The sequence below is a fragment of the Sorex fumeus genome, unplaced genomic scaffold, assembly GCF_029834395.1.
Source record: "Sorex fumeus unplaced genomic scaffold, SorFum_2.1 ptg000125l, whole genome shotgun sequence".
Classification (NCBI taxonomy): domain Eukaryota; kingdom Metazoa; phylum Chordata; class Mammalia; order Eulipotyphla; family Soricidae; genus Sorex; species Sorex fumeus.
The window spans coordinates 3308620-3330919 of NW_026606182.1; the positions used below are offsets into that span (position 1 = coordinate 3308620).

The 22300-nt window shown below is 61.9% G+C and overlaps 1 protein-coding gene across 2 annotated transcripts; it reads left to right on the top strand.

The window, feature by feature from the left end:
* Positions 1-615: 615 nt before the first annotated feature.
* SYNGR1 (synaptogyrin 1) lies at positions 616-14810 on the top strand. Of its 2 annotated transcripts, none has more exons than XM_056137441.1 (4): positions 616-772; positions 8176-8413; positions 9109-9254; positions 14573-14810. In XM_056137441.1, exons 1-4 carry the CDS (start codon positions 674-676, stop codon positions 14786-14788), a joined length of 699 nt encoding a protein of 232 aa, XP_055993416.1. In that variant the 5' UTR covers positions 616-673; the 3' UTR covers positions 14789-14810. The 2 variants fall into 2 exon arrangements, with proteins under 2 accessions (XP_055993416.1, XP_055993417.1); XM_056137442.1 differs by lacking the exon at positions 14573-14810 and adding an exon at positions 11366-11493.
* The last annotated feature ends 7490 nt before the right edge of the window (positions 14811-22300 follow it).

The following is a 22300-nucleotide window of genomic DNA, read 5'->3' on the forward strand; positions in this document are numbered from 1 at the left end:
GCCCTGCAAGCTACCCAGAGTATCTCGCCCGCCGCCTGGCAAAGCCTGGCAAGCTCCCCATGACGTATTCGATATGCCAAACACAGTAACAACAAAGTCTCACAATGTGTTGTGAGATGTTACTGGTGCCGAGCAAATTGATGGACAACTAGGACAGTGACAGTGACAGATTATTATTACTATTTTGGTTCCTGGGCTAAACCCCTGCGGTGCTCAGGTCTTCCTCCGAGCTCAGGGCTCTCGGGGTACCGCAAGGGGTGCCTGGGGTGTAGCTATACCCAAGGCAAGCGCCCTGCCCGCCGCACCCCAATAAACGCGATTTTAAAAACTCCTATGACGTTAGCGTCAGCGCGCGGTGGGCAGTCTTTGGGTGGGTGGGGGGTGTGTGTCTGCGCTGGGGTGAGCTTTCCGGGGTGGGGGCCGGTCCATTCCTTCCCTCACTCCCGAGAACGTTCCCTGGGACCCCCACCCTAGTGCGTGCCGAGCTCCCCCCCACCAAAAAAAACCCCCAGCTCCGAGCCCCCGCGCCCCCCGCGGCTCCGAGCCGGCCGCACCCGCGCGCGCCCCCTGGCGGCCGGCCGGGGAGCGGCGCCGCGGGAGGGGGCGGGGGCGCCGCGCACGCGCAGGGGCCGGGGCGCGCGCCGAGCGGGGGGCGCCGCGCGGGTGCAGCACGATGGAAGGGGGTGCGTACGGAGCCGGCAAAGCCGGGGGCGCCTTCGACCCCCACGCGCTGCTCCGGCAGCCGCACACCATCCTGCGCTTCGTGTCCTGGGTAAGCCAGCGGGCGCGGCGGGCGCGCGCGCGGAGCCCCCCGCCCGCGCCCCCCGCACCCCGGGGCGCGCCCCCCGCCCCGCACCCCGGCCGCGACCCCCGGAGCCCTCGGCACACCCGGGGTCGCCGCGCCCTCCCTCCCTCCCTCCCCCCCGTCCCGTGACCTCGACGCCGCGGGGACGCAGCCCCGGCGCGCGGCCTCCGGGCAGGGGGGCGCCGAAGCCCCCCCACCGGCCGCCCACGGGGTGCGGGGCGCGGGGGGCGGGCCGGGGTGTGTATCGGGCCGGGGGGTCCGGCCGGTCCTGGCCGCGCGGGGCCGGCGGGAGGATGCGCCGAGCCGGTTACCTGGCGGCCCCGAGACGCGTGACCTTGGGCCGGGAGCCGCCCCGAGTCATCCCCGGGGAGGTGCCCGGGGTGGGGGTGGGGGTGTCTCCGCGCCTGTGCCTCAGTTTCCCCACGCAGAGGGCCCCGGGAGGCGCCGCCGCCGTGGGTGGGCCCCGCGCGAGCCTGCGTCGTGACCACCCCCCACACCTGGACGCTTGGGGGGGCGGGGAGGAGCCGCGGGGCGCCGGGCCCGGCTGCGGAGGGGATAGGTGGGGTGAGGACCCGACCCAGGGGTGCAAGGCGGTGGGCAGCACCCCGGGAACAGAGCCCAGGGTGAGGGGCGCCTGGGGCCCCCCGAGGTGGGGGTTTCTAGTTGTGTGGTTTTGGGCCTGTGCTGGCTCACTCCCAGGGCCTGGATTGGGGAGCAGCGGGAGGGGGGGCACTGGTGGGCACCCCGAGCTAGCCTAGGGCTGCCTGGGACCTGGAGGGGGCCCCCTGCCCCGTGTCTGTTGGGGTTCGGGGTCATTTTAGGGGTTGCTGCGGGGAGCCCGGCTATTCCTCTGGGCCTCCCTTCCTTTTGTCTAGAAGAGGCCAGTTTGAGCCCCTTTCTTGAGTGCCCCCCGCAAGTGGAGATGGGGAGGCTCTGAGATGCCCCTTTAGCACACGGGTCCCTAGGGTGGCAATGGCCTGGCCCTTCCAGGGACACCCCAAAGCCATAGTTCTCAGCAGGTTCCAGCTCCTTAGAGACTCTTCCTGTGGCCACTGGGGGGGTGGGGCTCCGGGGGGGGCACCTTGGGGTGGCCGGTGGCCCCTGGGCGGGGAGCTGGCGTTTGTGGGGTGCTTCCTTCATCTGCTCCGGGCAGCTGCCCCCAGAGAGCGTGACGTAGTGCCCTGGCCCGTCCTTAGCCCACGGACGGATGAGACGCGTCCCCGGGGCTGTGTCGGGGGTGGGGGGACGGGTATGAAGGGGGCCCTCCTCTCTGTGGGAATCAGGGCTTCCTGGAGGAGGTGCCAGGAAGGTGAAGTGGGCTCACTAACTGGGGCGGAGCAGGAGGGTCCCCTGGAGTCCAGGGGGCCCTGTTGCGGCTTCATGCCCCCCGTGCTCTGCCCCAGTGCAGGAAGAATTTGAAATCCCGGTACTTCCGGATTGATTGCGGAGGTTCAGGGTCATCTTGGGGGGTTTCTCTCCACTTGCTGCCCCAAATCTCCCAAATGTGGCCCCCTGAGCCCTGACAGTGCTGTGTGTGAGCTCCTGGGTGAGGGACCCCCCCTTTCCAACTTAGGTTTATTGTTCAGAGATTATTATTATTATTATTATTATTATTTTGCTTTTTGGGGTCACACCCAGCAATGCTCAGGGGTTATTCCTGGCTCTGCACTCAGGAATTACTCCTCACGGTGCTCAGGGGGACCCTACAGGATGCCGGGATCGAACCCGGGTTGGCCAGGTGCCAGGCAAACGCCCTCCCCGCTGTGCTATCGCTCCGGCTCCTGTTCAGAGGTTGTTATTAAGGCTGGAATCCGGCTTCCGGCTCCCCTCCCTGCACCCCCCCACCCCTACCTGATAAGAGCCTTCAAGAAAGTGAGTTTGGGGCCTGGAGCGAGAGTACAATGGGGAAAAGTGCTTGTCTTGCACGTGACTTATCGTGTTCCACCCCCCAGCACCCCACAGAGTCCCCTAAGGCCCCACCAGGAGTGACCCCAGAGCACAGAGCCAGGAGTAAACCCTGAGCACTGCTGGGTATGGCCTCCCTCCCCCCAAAAAAAGTAATAATAATAAATGTGTGTTTTGTTTTGCTTGGAATCATAAAGTATTATCTCCTATTTTTGAAATACTGTAACCCTTTGCTGCTGCAAAGGGTTAATCCTCTGGCAAGGTGGTCTCTTCTGGGGGATATTTGGACCAACAAAGATGCTTTTTGGGGCTGGAGCCATAGCACAGCAGGGTAGGACGTTTGCCTTGCACGCAGCCAACGCGGGTTCGATTCCCAGCATCCCATAAGGTCCCCTGAGCCCCGCCAGGAGTAATTCCTGAGTGCAGAGCCAGGAGGAACCCCTGAGCACTGCTGGCGGGTGTGACCCAAAAAGAAAAAAAAAAGCTCTTGGCGTGGACAGGGAGAGGGGGCTGTGCAGGGGGTCGGAGATCTGCTCAGGACCACTGCGCCCTCCCTGTGGGCACCTGTGCCTCAGTGTCCCCATCTGATGGAGGAGGCTGCCTGGTGCCCACCCGTGGTCCCCCAGCCCTGCAGGGATCCAGGACCCGCTTCTTGTTGCATTTCTGGCCCCACCTGGAGAGCGGCTGGCCGTGAGCACAGGGAGGGGAGTCTACCATGTGGGGTCCCTCCCTGAACGGACGGGCATCCACTCTGGAGTGCCGAGGGTTCAGGCTGGCGGGCAGAGTGATTGCACAGCGCGGAGGGCGTTTGCCCTGCGTGCAGCCGACCCAGGTTCAATCCTCGGCACCCTCTATGGGCTGCTGAACCCCCATCAGGAGTGATCCCTGAGCACAGAGCTAGGAGCAAGCCCTGAGCACCGCCGGGTGTGGCCCCCAAGCCAAAAGAAATGAAGGTGGGCTTCTGGGGGGCTGGTGGGAGTGAGGCTGGGGGGAGGGGGCCAGCCTTGGGGCCGTGGGGACCCGCACCCCAGCTGAGCGTTACTCAGGGCAGGGGAAGCCCATATGTTTGCTCTTGGGGGGGTTGGGTCACATCCAGTATCTCTCCGGAGTCACCCGGGTGACCCAGGGTGTCGCCTTAACTGCAAGGCACGTGAGGAGGGTTCCTGGGCGCAGTCCTGGGGTGATCCTGATAGCAGAAGGCCCGTGCACCCCCTCCTGCACTGGCCAGGCCGAGGTGTCTTTGGGGCTTTTCCACTTGTGTTTATTTGCAGCCAGAAATCAGCCCATCTTTGTTTTTTAGGTTTCTAGGTGTTTTTTTTTTTTTCTTTTTGCGTCACACCCGGCAATGCTCAGGGCTTCCTCCTGGCTCTGCACTGAGGAATGACTCCTGGCGGTGCTCAGGCGACCTTAGGGGATGCCGGGGATCGAACCTGGGTCGGCCGCGTGCAAGGCCAACGCCCTCCCCACTGTACTATCGCTCTGGCCTTTCTGTCTTTGGCATCGGCCCAGCCACCTGAAACTCTCGGGCCCCTCGTCCAGACCACGGCGAGCCTAGGATGGGGGTCCGGCCTGCAGGGAGGAGCTCAGATGCTCTCCTGGGCGTTTTCTCCGAGCCGAGCCCAGACGGGCGAAGGCCCCGGGCGGCCGGGGAGGGGGGCGGGCGCGAGGGGGCGGCCAGGGCAGATGGCAGCGCCGCGAGGGAGCCGAGCTTGGCACCCGGAGCGGAAGAACCGGCCGCGGGGAGGAGTGGTGGGTTGGCGGCTGCGCCCTCACGTTCCGGCGCCAGCCGGGTGCTGCGGGCACCGTGCCTCGGTTTCTCCCTCGGGAGAGCGAGTCCAGATCCCCCCTCGTAGGTCTTGAATGTGGTAGAGCAGTTCAGTGGACACCGCACGGCCCCCACCACCCCCTCCCTCGTCGTGGGAAGGGCCCTGGGGCCAAGGGGCCACTCAGGGTTGCTCCAGGGACCCCCAGCAAAGCCGAGTCCCCAAATGACTCAATCCAGGGTCCTGGCACTTCGAGAGTTAAGGGGTGACTGGGTTGTGGCCTCAGTGTCCCCTTTCTGCTCCTGGGAAGCTGGTCCTCCCCCGCTCACTGTCCTCCCTGGCAGGCTCGTCCAAGGCAGCAGAACGGGGTTCGGGACGGTGGGCAAGAGACACACACGGGGAGCCCCCCCCCACCGCAGCCCTGCCCAGCTGAGGCTCCTCAGGAAACCCAGCAGCCGCTGCCCGTGTCCGTCACGTGTCCTCACGTGACCGTGTGTCAAGAGGTGGGGGTGGGCTCCGGCCTGACTCAGCCCTGGGCCGTGTGACTCCCTCCCGGATGAGTGGGGATTCGGGCAGCTGAGCCCTGAGGGGGTGCCACACCATGGGAGGCCCTTTTCTGGGACTGACCAACCCCCCCACCCCTGCCCCCTCCCCTATGTGTGGGGCTTGGAGTTCCGGAACCTTTTCTTGGTTGATTTGGGGCCTCGCCTGGCAGTGCTCAGGGTTACTCCTGGCTCTGTGCTCAGGGATCATTTTGGGCAGGGGACCGTCTGGGGTGCCGGGGATCGAGCCTGGGTCGGCCGGTGCAGGGCCAGCGTTCTTCCTGCCGTCCTGACACTTGGGACCCCGGAACTGTTCCTTGAAGGGCCATGGAGGGGACGCAGGAGGTCTGGGAGGGGTGTGCTGGCTTGGGCGGCCACTGGCGGCTACTGACTTGGGTCTGCGTCTTCTCTGGGGTGACGTTGGGGTTCTGCCCCTCCCGGCCTCCCGGGCCTCCCCAGGCCTGTGTGACCCAGCCCGGCCCAGAATCTTGTTTGTCTGGTTCCGGTTGCCCAGGGGCCCCTGGTGGTAGCGTCTCTGCCGGCCCCTGGAGTCCCCGCAGGCCTGGCCTTCGCAAGTCACCCCAAGACTGCTGGGGTGGGGGAGGCGGCCTCCTACGTCTCCCCCTCCCCTCCTCTCGGCACTTCCCTCCCATCTCCGTGCTCCCGCCTCTCCGCCAAGACCGCCTGGCTGATGCCTGCCCACTTGCTCCCCCTCCTCTCCTCCTGCTCCCTCCTGCCTGCTTTGGCGGGGGTGCTCCCCAACGCCGGCACCCCTGGAGAGGAAAGTGCTCCGCTCCTGAGCGCTTAAGGTGAGACCCGCCTGCACGTGGGCTCAGAGATGGCAAGTCACAGGCCCCAGGCCACACAGCAGAATGGGAGGCGTGTGATCGGGGCCTGGCAGATCTGGGCCATGGAGTGCTCTCAAGGACCGCTCCGGGTTCCGCCCCCGGCACCACATGGTCCCACACACACCCCAGACAGAAGACTCTTTGGGTGCTCCATGCTCGCCCGTGCAGGGAGGAGTGATGTCGCACCTGTCACCGCACGCCTCTGCCAGGGCAGCAGCTCCGGCCCCACGCTGGGCTGAGTGATGTCACTGGCTCTGCGTCATTTCCGCTCTCAGCGCCTGCAGGGGGAGGAGGGGGAGCTGAGGAGCAGAGCTGGGGGGGTGCTGCTCTGTTTCAGGGAATCGGGTGGAGGGAAGCGGGACTCTGGGGTGCGGGGGTCCCTGCTGCGGCCCCCAGTGTGGGCGTTGGCTCTCCCCAGCTGGGGACCAGGAGTCTGCCCAGTAGAGGGGCGCAGTCCCACCTCCCCCGCAGCCCCTCCCCAAGAGCCTTTGGGGGGGGTCACAGAAGCCAGTCGTGGCCTCAGGGTGGCCCAGCACCAGGGGGTCCCCAGCACCAGCTGCAGCCACGGATGCCCCTGCCTGCCCTGGCACCTGAGCAACCTGTACTGGGCCCGTTGGGACAACGCCACCTGCCAGGCCAGGACCCCAGGACAGCCCGGGGCTCACAGACGGGGTGGGCAGGCCTGAGAAGGCGCCTCCGGGGGCGCAGGTCTGGTCTACAGGGACCTGGCTGGGGTGGAGGGGCGACATCTGGTCAGGCCTGGGCAGACCCCAGACGAGCCGCCCTCCCCCTGCTCTGTGCTGTGTGGCTGTGTGGGAGTTGCCCTCTCTGCAGGCTGTGGGCATGAGGGGTCCCGGAGGAGCAGCCGCCAGGGGAGGGGGCTGTAGGTGTGTCTGTGTGTGCGGTATATGTGAGTGTATATATGTGCATGTGTGTGATGTATGCGTATATCTGTGTTTTTTGTGGTGTGTCTGTGTTTTTGTGTTTTTTGGTGTGTGTATGTCTGTTTTGTGGTGTGTCAGTACCTGTATGTGTGTGTGTATTTCGTGGTGTGTATATGTGCGTTTGTGGTTTGTGTATATGCGTATGTACGCATTTGTGAGCTTGGCCCCGCCCCAGCCGGTCGGGGGCGGGGCTCCTTGCTCAGCCCCGCCCTAGGACCCGCCTCCTTGATCAGCCCCGCCCCCTCAGCTTGCTCTGCCTTTGGCCCCACCCTTGGGATAGGCCACACCCCTCAGATTGGCCCCGCCTCTGTTCATTCCCGCCCTCAGGATTGGCCTCCACACTCAGCCTGCCCTAGGACCTGCCTCCTTGCTCAGCCCCGCCCCGTCTGCTTGTGCTGCCTTTGCCCCCACCCTCAGGATAGGCCCCGCTCCTCCTCTTGGCCCCGCCCCTCAGATAGAGCCCGCCCCAGTATTGGCCCCTCCCCACACTCAGTCCCGCCCTCCTTGATCGGCCCCGCCCCCTCAGCTTACTCTGCCTTTGTCCCCACCCTCGGGATAGGCCACGCCATCCTCTTGGCCCCGCCCCTCAGTTCATCCCCGTCCTTAGGATTGGCCCCTCCCCACACTCAGCCCGGCCCTAGGACCTGCCTCCTTGCTCAGCCCCGCCCCCTCTGCTTGCTCTGCCTTTGCCCTCCCTCAGGATAGCCCCGCCCCTCCTCTTGGCCCCGCCCCTCAGATGAACCCCGCCCCAGAATTGGCCCCTTCCCACTCAGCCCCGCCCTAGGACCCGCCTCCTTGATCAGCCCCGCCCCCTCCGCTTGCTCGGCCTTTGGCCCCACCCTTGGGATAGGCCACACCCCTCGGATTGGCCCCGCCTCTGTTCATTCCCGCCCTCAGGATTGGCCTCCACACTCAGCCTGCCCTAGGGCCTGCCTCCTTGCTCAGCCCCGCCCCGTCTGCTTGTGCTGCCTTTGCCCCCACCCTCAGGATAGGCCCCGCTCCTCCTCTTGGCCCCGCCCCTCAGATAGAGCCCGCCCCAGTATTGGCCCCTCCCCACACTCAGTCCCGCCCTAAGATCCGCCTCCTTGATCGGCCCCGCCCCCTCAGCTTACTCTGCCTTTGTCCCCACCCTCGGGATAGGCCACGCCATCCTCTTGGCCCCGCCCCTCAGTTCATCCCCGCCCTTAGGATTGGCCCCTCCCCACACTCAGCCCTGCCGTAGGACCCGCCTCCTTGCTCAGCCCCGTCCCCTCTGCTCAGCCTGCCTTCCCGTTTTGGCCTCGACCCCTCCGCTTGCTCTGCCTTCGGCCCCGCCCCCTCCTCTTGGCCCCGCCCCACACTCAGCCCTGCCCCCGCCCGCCCTTGCAGGTTTTTGCCATCGTGGTGTTCGGCTCCATCGTGAACGAGGGTTACCTCAACAGCAACCAGGAGGGCGAGGAGTTCTGCATCTACAACCGCAACCCCAGCGCCTGCAGCTACGGCGTGACGGTGGGCGTGCTGGCCTTCCTCACCTGCCTGCTCTACCTGGCGCTGGACGTCTACTTCCCGCAGATCAGCAGCGTCAAGGACCGCAAGAAGGCTGTCCTGTCGGACATCGGCGTCTCGGGTGAGCCCCCGGCCAGCTGGGAGGGGGTGGTCGCAGGCAGCCGCAGCCCCACCGCGGGGCCTCAAGCCTCGTGGGACAGGCAAGACGGGGCTTGGGCCTGGGGTACGGCCAGCTGCCCCTGCTGACTTATGCCCTCAAGTGGGATTGGTTGGGTGCAGGTCTGCCACGGCCCCAGGCCCCAAGCAGTGAAGGGTCCCAGATCTGTGGTTCTCAGTCAGGGTTCCCTGGGACCCTGGGTTCCTCCGACAGTGTCCAGGAGACCCTCTGCACCCTGCACACCCTCTGCAGAGCTGCTCCTCTGCCTGGCCCCGGGCACCCGCTGCACTGTAGCACAGGGTTCTCAAAGGACTCTGCTGGCCCCAGGGTGCTGGCTGGAAGTGCATTAAGAGTCCAGACTGGAACCCCTACGTTAGAACTGCCTTCTTCCCACTGCTGCCCAGGCCTCTGGGGGCTGCAGTCAGAGGCTGGGGGGGGGCATCCCTGAGGCCCCCAGGTGTTTGGCTCTTTGGCTGAGGCCTCTCTCCCTCCATCCGGCCCCTGCACCCTGGAGATCTTTCCCATGGGAGCCTCCGGCCCTGCCTCTGCACGCCCCCAGACCCCACTCCTAGTCCGGGAGGCCGCCTCAGACCCCCTCTCTGGGGTGGGAGCGTGGGAACGCCCTGTGACCCCACCTCTCTCCCGTCCCGGGATTCCAGCCTTCTGGGCCTTCTTCTGGTTCGTGGGCTTCTGCTTCCTGGCCAACCAGTGGCAGGTCTCCAAGCCCGAGGACAACCCGCTCAACGAAGGCACCGACGCCGCCCGGGCTGCCATCACCTTCTCCTTCTTCTCCATCTTCACCTGGGTGAGTAGCGCCCGTGGGCACGGCACCTCAGAGAGTCCTGCACACGCACGCATGTATCCCCATGGTCTCACACACATGCAACTCCCCACAGTCACACACACACACACACACACATGCAGCCCCATGATCACGCACACGACATTCATCTCCCCACAGTCACACATACACACGTGCACCCTCCACTGTCACACACACACACACACACACACACATTCTTCCAGTTAACATACATACCCCCTCTCACAGTTATGGACACACACATGTGCACATATACATGCATCCTCACACAAATGCATCCCTCACGGTCACACGCAAACATGTGCATCGCCCATAGTCACATGCACACACACATACATCCCCCACGGTCACATGCACATATGTGCAAACCCCACGGCCACATGTAAACATACACAGACACACACACACACAGAGGCACCCTGCACTGTCTCACATGCACACACATGCATCCCCCATGGGCACGCACATACACCCAACTTCCCGCAGTCATGAACACAGAGACACTCATGCCTGTCGCAAAATTACAGCCACACACCCTCTCCCACCTTTATGGACACACACATGTGTGCACATACACACCCAGACGTCCACAGAGACACACATACCCCCACCCCTTGCTCAGACGAGCTCCCTGAGCCCCAGGCGGGAAGGTCGGGCCTAGGTTTTCGAGGCTGGAAGGCGCCCAGGCCTCAATGTCCAGGGAGCGCAGACAGACCGTGGGGCCCAGGGCCTGGGTTGAGGGGTACAGGCAGGGAGGAGGGGGTATGTGCACCCCACCACAAGGGCGGGATGAGGGGGCCCTCCCAGATGAGGCTTCCATGTTCCCATGAAGCCAGTGTTGTTCGTTTCCCTGAAGCCCTGAGCTGAGACAGAGAGAGAGGGGGAGAGAGAGAGAGAGAGAGAGAGAGAGAGAGAGAAGTGTCTGGGGAACCCTTTGTGGGCAGGATGGGGGCACTGTGCTAGTCCCGTCCCCCTGGTTCCCAGCTCGCCCTTGGCTCTTCCCTCTGCTGGGCCGTAGACTACTCCTTGCCCAGCAAATTGGGGTCCCTGAAGCTTCATGAAGGCATCCAGCTCTCCCTCACCTTCAGCTCTGACATCTGCCCTGGGTGACTTATCAGTCCAGGAGCCGCTGAGGTAGTCCAGGGGGTAATGCACTTGTCTTGCATGTGGCCAACCCCGATTTGATCCCTGGTACTCCTTATGGTCCTCTGAACGCCACCCCACTGATTCCTGAGCACAGAGCCAGGAGTAAGCCCTGCGCACCGCCGGGTGTGGCCCCAAGACGGGAATGAAAATTTAAAATATAAGAACCCTTGGGCTGGAGCGATAGCACAGCCGGTAGGGCATTTGCCTTGCACATGGTCGACCCAGGTTCAATTCCTAGCATCCCATATGGTCCCCCGAGCACTGCCAGGAGTGATTCCTGAGTGCATGAGCCAGGAGTAAGCCCTGTGCATCGCCTGGTGTGACCCAAAAAAAGAAAAAAAAAAAGGAAAAGAATATATAAGAATTCTTTTGATCAGAGCCACACCCAGCAGTATTGGGGCTCAGGTGTCGCAGGAGATGGGATCCAAGAGCAGGTGTGGTCCCCCCCTTGGCCAGGCCCCACCCCCAACGCCCACCAGGTGACCTCAGGGGACCTCAGACCCTGGTAGGGAAAGGTCACTGTCACCGTCACTGTCACTGCCCTCCCGTTGTTCATCGATTTTCTCAAGCAGGCCCAATAACATCTCCAGTGTGACACTTGCATTCGGTGGCTTGCTGGGCTCTCCAAGAGGGGCGGAGGAATCGAACCCAGGTTGGCTGGCCGGGTTCGGTATGCAAGGCAAACACCTTACCCGTTGTGCTATTGCTGCAGCCCAGGGAAAAGTACCCCCCCAAATAAGTTCCAGCCCCGCCAGCCCTAGAGGGAGGAGCTTAGTGACCAATGGGGTGGGGCTTGCGTGGTTCTCTGATGGATGATTGGACGCCTGGACTCCAGGGGCGGGGCCGAAGGACCCAACTGACAGGTGCCTGAGCCAATCACCGGAGGCCGGCCTCTCTGCCGCTCTGCCCCGCCGCGGGCTGGCTTCACCCCTGCTCTCTCCCGGCAGAGCCTGACCGCGGCCCTGGCCGTGCGCAGATACAAGGACCTTGCCTTCCAGGAGGAGTACAACACGCTGTTCCCCGCCTCCGCGCAGCCCTAGCTGCTGCCTGCACCCGCGGCCGAGCCGCGCACCCTCCCATTGCCCCCCTGCTCCATTCACCCCGTGTCTGGTGTCTGACTGTACAGTAAACATTTATTGAGCAGCTGCTCTGTGCCCAGTGACGAATGAGGTTGGGGGTGCGGGGGGCAAAGCCTGGCGGCTCGCAGTGGGTCTGCGGGGGTCCTCGCCAGAGACACAAGGTGATCACAGCCCCAGTGGAGTGCCCAGCGGCCTCAGGCCTGGGGAATGCTGCTAGCCCGGCCCCTTGCGGGCTGCTGTGCTCAGGGGACAGTGCTTGGCACAGACTCGCTCAATAAATGTGAGCGCCTTTGTTCATTCACTCATTGACTCATTGCTTCATTCATTCATTCATTCTCAGGGTGGGGCCGAGGGGCTCTGCTCTGGGGGGGAAGATTTTCACGTGTCCCGTCCTGAAGCCCACTTCCCTGTCCAGGGCTCTGCAGGGCGGAGGAGGGGACGGTGCCCACCTCAGGCCCCTGGAGCCACGCCCTGCTGGGGGCTGGTGAGCACAGTGTAAGCGGAGCAGACAGAGGCGAGATGCTCCCACCCCGGGGAGGGGCTGCCGGGAGCGACCTGCTGTGGGTCAGGAGCGCCCGAGAGACGGCGGGTTCCTGACCTCGAGCAGGACGCCTAGCCTCCCCTGCTCCCGGACACCGGGCAGCTGGGTGGCTCAGGGGGTCGGAGTGTGGGGGAGCCGGAGTGAGCCCAGAAAGGGCGCCAGGGCCTGGAGCTCAAGGCCCCTTCCCAGGTCAGAGCCAGCTCCATGGAGTCACCCCCCCATGGGGACGTCACGGCCCCCCAGGCCCTCAGCGTCTGCCAGCCACTGCCCAGATGGGCTTCCCCTAGAGCTGCTTCATGCCCAGGAGTCCAAAGCAAAGCCAGCCTCTGGGCTTCCAGAACTTTCTCTTTATTTATTTATTTATTTATTTATTCTTTTTGGGTCACACCTAAGGATGCACAGGAGTTACTCCTGGCTCTGCACTCAGGAATTACTCCTGGTGATACCAAGGGACTCTATGGGATGCCAGGGATCGAACCTGGGTCGACTGCGTGCAAGGCAAATGCCCTACCCACTGTGCTACCGCTCTGGCCCCCTTCTGGAGCTTTCTAGGAAGAAAAATGCCCAGCACTCTTTGTTCCCCGCTGCCTAGCAGGGTCCAAGCTGCCCCCTATCCCCCCCACACACGCACGCACACTTGGAGGGGTTCAGGTCTCCGTACTGGCCCTTACCTGCCCCAGGCCTCACTTCTCCATACCTCGGGCCTACCTTTCTCCAAGTAAGGGGCTCTGGAGAGTTTGACTCTCCTTCATAGGCTGGAACCCAGGCAGGAGGAGGTCCTCATGGCCTAGAAGCCCAGCGTTCCCTGGGTGACGGGGTTCGTGCACGGCTGAGTCCCTTATAGGCACCCTTAAGAAGAAGACAGGACTGGGACCAGAGCCGTAGCATAGCGGGGAGGGGGCTTGCCTTGCATATGGTGGACCCAGGTTTGATCCCCGGCATCCCTTATGGTCCCCTGAGCACTGCCAGGAGTGATCCCCGAGCACAGAGCCAGGAGTAAGCCCTGAGCATGGCTGGTTGTGGGTTTAAAACAACAAAACAAAAAAGCAAGGGGGCCCAGATGATTCAAGTGAGATTCTGCGGGTTCACTTGGCCTCTGGGTCCCCCCAGCTTCCCGGGGGCACAGCCCCAGCCTCAGATGGAACCTCTATAGATGTGAGTTAGGGGAGGAGTCCTGAAAACAGCCCCCCACGGAGAGCATGGCCGCTGGGATGTTTCAGGTTGTGTGTAGGTACGTGTGTGTGTGTGTGTGCGTGTGTGTGTGTGTGTGTGTGTTGGTGGGGCAGCGTCATGCCGACAGTTCTCATGCCTGTGGGCGCTGGCACTGAGGACCCCGGGGTGCTGGGGACCAGATTGGTCTCCCTGTCAGGCTTGTCCTCTCACCTGCCCCGTCAGCTGTCCCCCTGCCCCCCTCCCCCCTCCCCGTGTTTAAGCTTTGGGGGAAAGTTGAGGGCAGATGACTTGGCAACAGGCGGTCACTTGGAGCACCGCAGGGGCTGGAGAGGGAGCACGGGGACCAAGGCCCTTCCTGGGATCCCTGTTCATCCCCAGGGACTGCGCGGCCAGAAATAGCTTCTAAGCACCCTGGGTGTGGCCCCAAACCGAGAAGCATTACAGAGTAAAACGGAGGCAAGACACCGCAGGGGAGCGGCCCCTTTGCAAGGTGATGTGTAAAATCACGAGACTTCCCAGATCAGAAAGAAAAAGTCCAGGCTGGGTTGGGGCTGGGTGGATGGCGCCAAGACTCCCGGCGTTTGTCAGGGTCAGCTGTGAAAGGACCCCGAGACACACACACGCACACGCACACGCACAAACAGGGCACATGCGTGCTCGCTCTGTCTCCTGGCTCCCGCGAACGGGTCCGCGCTCCACGTTGGCTGAGCCCTGTGGCTGGTCTCTGCTTCCCCTTTGAGGACCCCAGCCCGACCGAGGGTCCCGGTCAGAATTAGGTTTCAGCTGCTCAGGACAGAAACCCCAGATAGTAGGGTTTTGTTTGGATTTTTAGTCGCGGGGGTTATGCAGACTCCCCAGCATGGTTGTCGTCTGGTGGGGCGAGCCAAGGGGCTCCAGAAATCACTGGTGGTCTGGGCCTTATCCATCGTCACCACTTGACTCTTGTACCTCTTGGCGCAATAGTGGCAGCTGAAGCACCAGCAGTCACACCTGCATCCAGACATGAGGTCCTGTGCACCCGCCCCAAGAACTTTGGGCGACTCGTTGGCCTGAATGTAGTTAGACGGCTGTGAGTCAGGTTTCAGGAAGTGCTGCTGAGAACCTTTGCATATGCATCCTGGCGTAGACTTGAAAAGGATGTCTGGGCCCCGTGGGAGCTGAGTGTGACCTCTCGTGTCGGTGGTCTTGTGATTCCTGGTCCCTGGAGGTGGGGTGTCCTCCCCGGCCCGGCTCGGGTCACCCCCACCCCCACCCGCCGGGGCTCGGGACCCCTCTGTTGCTTCACTAACCACCACTAACCCGCCTTCTTGTCTGTCTCTCCCCCTAACCGCCCCCTCGCCCCCTCGCCCCCGGCCGTCCAGGCGGGCCAGGCCGTGCTGGCCTTCCAGCGGTACCAGATCGGCGCCGACTCGGCCCTCTTCTCCCAGGACTACATGGACCCGAGCCAGGACCCCAGCATGCCTTACGCGCCCTACGTGGAGCCCAGCGCGGGGCCGGAGCCCGCCGGCATGGGCGGCACCTACCAGCAGCCGGCCTTCGACGCCGAGCCGCAGGGCTACCAGTCCCAGGGCTACTGAGCGCCGGGCCGGCCCCCACCGCCCCGCCAGCGCCTCCAGGCAGTCCCCTGTGGTGCTGGAGGGGGGCCAAGAGAGGGAGGGGGGCATCTCCCTGGGTGTGTGTGTGTGCGCAAGTGTGTCCGGCAGGGCCTGGGGCGCGTGCGTCCACTCGGTGTTTGGGCTGTCCTGGGGGACCCCGGGGCTGAGAGCAAAATGGGGGGCAGGGCAGCTGTTGCCTTGGGGTCCCCAAGCCAGGAGGGGTGAGGGAGCCCCAGACGTGGCGACTGCGGGCACAGGGGCGCCCTCCTGCTGGACTCACTGCGGCCCTCCAGGGCCCCCCGACGGTGGCTGAGGGGCCAGGGACAGGCGGTGGGCCTAGCTCCCCCGTCCCCCTTCTGGCTGTCGGTGACGCTGGTCCCGTTTGCTGTCCTGTCCTCATGTGCCCCCTTGCTCCCCTGACCCTTCGTGTCCATCGCTCTGGGAGGCCGGGCTGGGGGGGTTCAGCCCACAGGACCCCCGGACTCTGCTGCAAACCTGTCGGCCCGGACCCCCCATTTCCATACCCCCTTTGCTCCCTTTCCTACTGCTTGTGGTCCCTGTCCCACCTGGCCTCGGGAGGGGGACCCCCAGTTCTGGGGAGCAGGGGCAGGCCCAGGCCTGCTGTCCAGGCGCCCACGGCCGGGGGCAGGGCAGGGCCCCTGAGACCCTCCGAGGGCAGAGCAGAGAGCTGGGGCAGAGACTCTGCATCTGACAAGCCTCCCCACCCCCATGAGCTGTGTGATTGACTCAGTGTCCCCCCGGGTGTCTCTGGGGGGTACAACTGGGCCCCCCTCAGGTGTAGGAGGGCTGTGAAGGCCGCAGGGTTGGGCCTTGTCCTGCGCCGTCAGGACGAGGAGCAGATGTGGGATCCCCCCCACCAGCACCTCGAGTGCCGGGAAGGAGGGTCCGAGGGGGTCCGCAGTCAGGAGCCACGTGCGCTGGGGCCACGGAGGGGCAGGCCAGTCGGGCCCCGCTGCACCCTATGGGGGGGCGGTCATGGCTGCTCACTGTGGGGTGCTCTCAGATGGGGGGGCGAGAGGAGGGACACGGGGTGTCCCAGGGGGTGGTGTGGGGCGGGAACGCAGGGGGTTCCAGGTGCGCCCAGAGGGCAGAGTGGAGTGCCCAGCCGCTGCCCACCGGGCCTAGGACTTGAGCTGTTGCTCCAGCACCCCGGGCTGGGAAGGTGTCCTGGGCCCAGACCCCCACAGGGTGGGGTCGAGGTCTGGTCGGGGGGGCTGATCTGGACGAGCCCCCCCCTCCCCTTGTTTCTGATCTGATGCTGCCCTCCCCCAGAGGTGGGTGGGGTCCCCCCACCCCCGGCTCCGCCCCTCCCTCACCCCAAGCCTGTCCTAAGACAAGGCCCTGTGCTCCCCTCCTGCAGAACCCGGGCTCCCCCCTCCCCCCCAAGCACAGAGGGGTCCCGGAGAGTCGGGGTCCGTGCAGGGCCCAAGTTGCAGGGTCCATGGGACCGAGCGGCAAGCCGGGGAGTAGGGACCCCCCACGAACCGGGGTCCGGTGACACGTGTGACGGCTGCTCTCCCCTCCCCCCCCAGTGATTCTTGATTTTCCACAATTCTGGGGGTCCCAGGCTTCCTCCATGTAACCAAGAACCCCAGTTGGTCCCCTCAGGGCCCCCCCAGCCCCTCTTGGGCCCACCTCCCCTTTAGATTGTCAAAGGGACAACAACCCCCCCCCTTTGGGCGGACAGGGGGTCCGGCCCCGGCCCCGCCCTGCATTGACAAGACGTCACCCCGTTCCCCTGGCCCAGGTGCCCCGCCCCGCAGCGTTACTGCCTGTGTATAGTATAAATATATATATTTTCTATATATAAGATGTATAATATGAAGCTCCATAAATATATCTGTGTGTGTGTGTATGTGTGTGTGTGTGCGGTGAATGGCGGGCCCCGGCCCAGGCCCCACTCGGGACCCCCCCCGAACCCCGGGCGAGTTTCTCAAGAGGGAACCCAGTGGCCCCGTGGCAACCCCCCCGTACGACATCCGTCCATTTGTGGTGAACCAAAGTGAAGGTGGTGACTCCTGGTGACGCGTAATAAAGTGACGACTAACCCCGCGGCAGACTCTGGTGTGGAATGTGTTTCTTGGCCCTTGCGCGCACCCCGCGGTCCTCCCCTCGGCCCGGGACGTGCCTTACTCGGGATGCTTAGTTCCGTTTCAGTCACACGCTGTACCTCTGAGTAGACTCGTGTGAAAAGTTAACATCCGGGGCTGGAGCAATAAATAGTCCAGCAGGGAGGGCATTTGCCTTGCACACAGCTGACCGGGTTCAATCCCCGGCATCCCAGACGGTCCCCTGAGCACTGCCAGGAGTGATTCCTGAGTGCAGAGCCAGGAGTAAGCCCTGAGCATCGCCAGTCCCAAATCAAAGAAAAAGCAACAACAAAAAAAACTCAATCTGGGTTCGATCCCCAGCATCCCATATGATCCCCTGAGCACTGCCAAGGGTAATTCCTGAGTACAGAGCCAGGAGGAACCCCTGTGCATCGCCGGATGTGACTCCCCCAAAAAAAGCAAAGCAAAAAAAAAACCCAAAAAGGTCAGGTCGGTGGCATGTGCAGAGCCCGGGGGCCCCCTTGGGGTGTTGGTACTAAGTGACGTGTTAAGGCACTGGAGGGGGTCGTCATTTTGGGGTACGCGAGATGGCTGCTCTGTTTTGCCGCAAGATAAGGCGCTGAGCAGCAGACGGGGCACAAAGGGGTGAGGTGGGTGGGAGGAGGAGCAGGGCTCATCCCTGCATTCTCTGTGTTTGGGGGGTCACTCCCTGTTGTGCTCAGGGCCAGCCGCGTGCAAGGCCAGCGCCCAAATCCCTGTACTGTCACTCCGATCTCTTTTTTTATTTTTATTTTATTTTATTTTTTTGGTTTTTGGGTCACACCTGGCGACGCACAGGGGTTCCTCCTGGCTCATGCACTCAGGAATCACTCCTGGCGTTGCTCAGGGCACCCTGTGGGATGCTGGGAATCGAACCCGGGTCGGCCGCGTGCCAGGCAAACGCCCTCCTCGTTGTGCAATAGCTCCAGCCCCCTGTAGCAGTCTTTAAACCCGCGTTATTGGGGCTGGAGAGAGAGCACAGCGGGTAGGGCGTTTTTGCCTTGCACGCGACCGACCTGGGTTCGATTCCCAGCATCCCATAGGGTCCCCTGAGCACCGCCAGGAGTGACTCCTGAGTGCAGAGCCAGGAGTAACCCAGGAGTAACCCCTGTGCATCGCCGGGTGTGACCAAAAAAATAAAATAAATAAATAAACCTGCGTTAATGTCTGGTTGGGTTGTAATAACGTGCCGCTTTTTCTGCGTTGAGTTCCAACCGAGTCCTCAGTGGCATGGCTTTGATCAGCTCAGTGAAGATGTAGTGATGACTGGCCCTGTCTCGCAGCGTCCCTTCTGTCTCTACGTCTGCCACCAGCTTCCGCTGCCAGACTGGGCAGAGCTCCTGGTTCAGCTCCTGGCAGCCCCAGACTGGCAGGATGTGAGCACAGACCAGGTAGCTAGGCCAACTGCCTGGCATCTCTGCGTCCCGCTGCCCAGTGCCACCCGAGTCCTGCTCGTGGTTCCCCCGGAGCTGAGCAGGGATTCAAGGCAGTCAGGCCACCCCGGTGGGTTCTGAAAGCGGAGCCCCCCTCGCGTGCCCGAGAACAACCCTGGCCCCAGCCCCCTGCAGCCCCCCAGGTTCTCTCTCTGGCATGTATTGCTGGGGGTGGACCCCAGAGCCTACTCACCCGAGACAGCGCTGGACCCCTGAACCACATGCCCTGCGCCATTTAAAAAAAATTTTTTAGGGGCTGGAGCAATAGCACAGTGGGGAGGGCGTTTGCCTTGCATGCAGCAGACCCGGCTTCGATTCCCAGCATCCCATAGGGTGCCCTGAGCACTGTCAGGGGTAATTCCTGAGTGCAGAGCCAGGAGTAACCCCTGTGCATCTCCAGGTGTGACCCAAAAAGGAAAAAAAAAAGTAAATTTTTTTTTTTTTATTAAATCACCATGAGAGGGGCTGGAGCAATAGCACAGCGGGTAAGGCGTTTACCTTGCACGCAGCCAACCCGGGTTCGATTCCCAGCATCCCATATGGTCCCCCGAGCACTGCCAGGAGTAATTCCTGAGTGCATGAACCAGGAGTAACTCCTGTGCATCGCCGGGTGTGACCCAAAAGCAAAAAAAAAAAAAAAATTTAAAAAATCACAACGCTTTCAAAGCTATTGATGACCAGGTTTCAGTCTTACAGTGTTCCAACACCCGTCCCTTAACCAGTGCACGTTTCCCAGCACCAGGGTCCCCAGGTTCCCTCCCATCACCCCTCACCCCCACCCCCTGCCTGCTTCTATAGCAGAAACTTCTCTCTCTCTCTCTCTCTCTCTCTCTTTCTCTCTCTCCCCCCCTCCCTCTCTCTCCCCCCTTTGAGGCATTGTTGTTTGTAATACAGATACTGAAAGGTTATCAGGTATATCCCTTTATCTACTTTCAACACTCGGTTCTTACCCAGCGTGATCCTTCCCAGCTCTTATTGTCATCCTGATCCCTTCTCTATCTTTTTTTTTTCTTTTTGGGTCACACCCGGCGATGCACAGGGGTTACTCCTGGCTCTGCACTCAGGAGTCACTCCTGGTGGTGCTCAGGGGACCCTATGGGATGCTGGGAATTGAACCCGGGTCGGCTGCGTGCAAGGCAAACGCCCTCCCTGCTGTGCTATCGCTCCAGCCCCTAGCAGCCTCTTCTTACTTGTCTTTATATCTCATCTTTAATATCCTATACTCAGGAATTACTCCTGGCTTGGGGGACCCTATGGGATGCTGGGAATTGAACCCGGGTCGGCTGCGTGCAAGGCAAACGCCCTACCCGCTGTGCTATCGCTCCAGCCCCCCTTCTCTGTCTTACCTGCCCTCTGCCCCAGGCACACTTGTGGTTGATTCCAACCATTCACCAGCCCCTGTTTAACCTGACCGTGGATATTAGTCCCCTACTATATATGTGTATGTGTATGTATAAACACATATATACATACTATACGGTATCACTGTATCACTGTGGGGGGTGGGGGGTGGGAATCGAACCCAGGTTGGCCGCATGCAAGGCAAACGCCTGCCCCGCTGTGCTACTGCTCCAGCCCTGTTTCTGTGTTTTGGGCTCCTGTTGCTTCTTCCTGGGGCTGAGGATGGAACCCGGAACCTCACACACACAGCCCGAGCACTGCGTCAGCAGCTCCACCCATGGGTGGGGCGGGGCTGTGTCTGGGGGGGGGGGGCCTGGCGCAGACCCCACCTCATGCGGAGGCTGCACTCTGAGCTCCAGGCTCCTTGCCAGCCTTGGCCCAGGGCCTCCCAGGCTGCTGCTCCCAGTGGACTCCTCCTTGGTGCTCCTGGCTCAGGGACTCCACTGCCACCAGTCTGAGACCAGAGACTCCCGGATTATCCTCAGTTTCCCTCCCCTCCACTCCTACCCTCTGCCAGTCTGTTGTGCCAATTTCTTTCTTTCTTTCTTTCTTTCTTTCTTTCTTTCTTTCTTTCTTTCTTTCCTTTTTCTTTTTGGGTCACACCCGGCGATGCACAGGGGTTACTCCTGGCTCTGCACTAAGGAACGACTCCTGGCGGTGCTCAGGGGACCATATGGGATACTGGGAATCGAACCTGGGTCAGCCGTGTGCAAGGCAAACGCCTTCTCCGCTTGCTATTTCTCTAGCCGCCCCTTTTTTGTAAATCTTTTTTTTTGTTTCGGGGGCACATCCATGTGTTCAGGGGTGACTCCTAGCTTTACACTCAGGAATTACCCCTGGCAGTGCTCAGGGAACCCTATGGGATGCTGGGGATCGAGCCCAGGTTGCCTGCGTGCAAGGCAAATGCCTTTCTCGTTGTATTGTCACTCTGACACTAAATTTCCTTTTTTTTTTTTTTGACTTTGAGACCACACCCATGTACTCACGGGTTTCTACTGGCTCTGCACTCAGTAATTACTCCTGGCAGGGCTTGGGGGACCCTATGGGATATTGGGGATCAAACCCAGGTTGGCTGTATGCAAGGCAAATATACCCACTGTACTATTGCAACAACCCCTTAATTGTAAAAAAATTTTGGTTCATACCCAGCTGTGCTCAGGGTTTTCTCCTGGCAGTGCTCAGGGGACCATATTGGTGCCGGAGAAATAACCCCAGCTTGGCCATGTGCCAGGCAAACGCCCGCCCTCTCTGTACTGTGGCTCCAGCCCCCAGTTTGGATAGTTTTGATAAATGCCTTCTTCCTTTCACTCTCCCAGCCTCCACCGAGCTGGGACCATCATCCTTTTTTAACTAGGTCACAGTGGCAGCCTTAGTACTGTTCCCCCCAAACACGCGCGAGCAGGCCTCCTCTCCCATCTGAGATCAGGCCTTTCCCCTTGCCTGTCTGCCCATTGCCTCCCCTCTCAGACTCAGCAGGAAGGACACCTCCCCTGAAAGTCTTCCTGGATTGCCCCCTGGTCCCCCACACTCAGTTCTGGTGTAACTATCCGCCATAAGCACCCCTTCGGAGCAAGGTGACCTTGGCCGAGGCCCTAACAGACCAGAACACAGTTTCCAGGAGGCAGGGGAAGTCTTAGTCAGCACCTCCTGTGGGTCTGGGACTGTTGCCAATATCTCAAAATCAAATGGCAGAAGCATGAGGCCTGAGGAGGGGAAAACGGGTTCAGAGCTGGGAGGAGGGAGAAGACCCTCACCCTCGTCAGCAGGCTGTAGAGATGTTAATTCGTGGATCAACATCAAGGCCCAGGGATGGCAAGAAACAAGCTGGAGAGATAGAGCAGGGGTTAGAGCACTGGCCTTGCATGCAGCCGACCCAGGTTCGATCCCCAGCACCGGGCAGGAGTTCCCCAACTTGATTTCTGAGCAGGAGTCTGGAGTCAGCCCTGCGTAGGTTAAGTACCCAGGTACTCAGCCCAAGAAGCAAAACAAACACAAACTGAGACACAAACTTAGGCTATTCCAAGCACCCTTCAGAGCGCAGGGGGGTGGGGGGTGGGGTCTATTCCACAGCGGGGAAGGCTGTGGAGTCATATTCCCATCTATTCCCCCTGGGTACAGTCAGGTCGGGTCCCTTCTACTAAACCTCCGGAGTCAGCCAACATTCATGTGACTGTCACATGCGCACCGCTGGGAGCAGCCTCAAAACCAATGAAAGAAACTGAGGTGCATGTGTGTGTGTGGGGGGGGGGGGGGCAGGGTGTCAGGCCATATCCGGCAGACTCAGGGCTCACTCCTGGCAGTGCTTGGGTGCTAAGTTAGGGACTGTCACATGTGTGCAAGGCCTGTGCCATCCTCCCTACGTAATTCCTTTGCAAATGTATGACTGCTGAGGAACCGTTTGGAACCGCTGGAAACAAGCTAAGGAGTAAGGGAAGAGATGATGCGGCCCTTTAAACCTCCAGAGAGCCAGAGCCGCAGACCACAGCCGCAGGGCAGAAGGCTTGTGACCCAGAGAGAGAAGACCGCTCCGAAGTGTTCTCTGAGCCCCA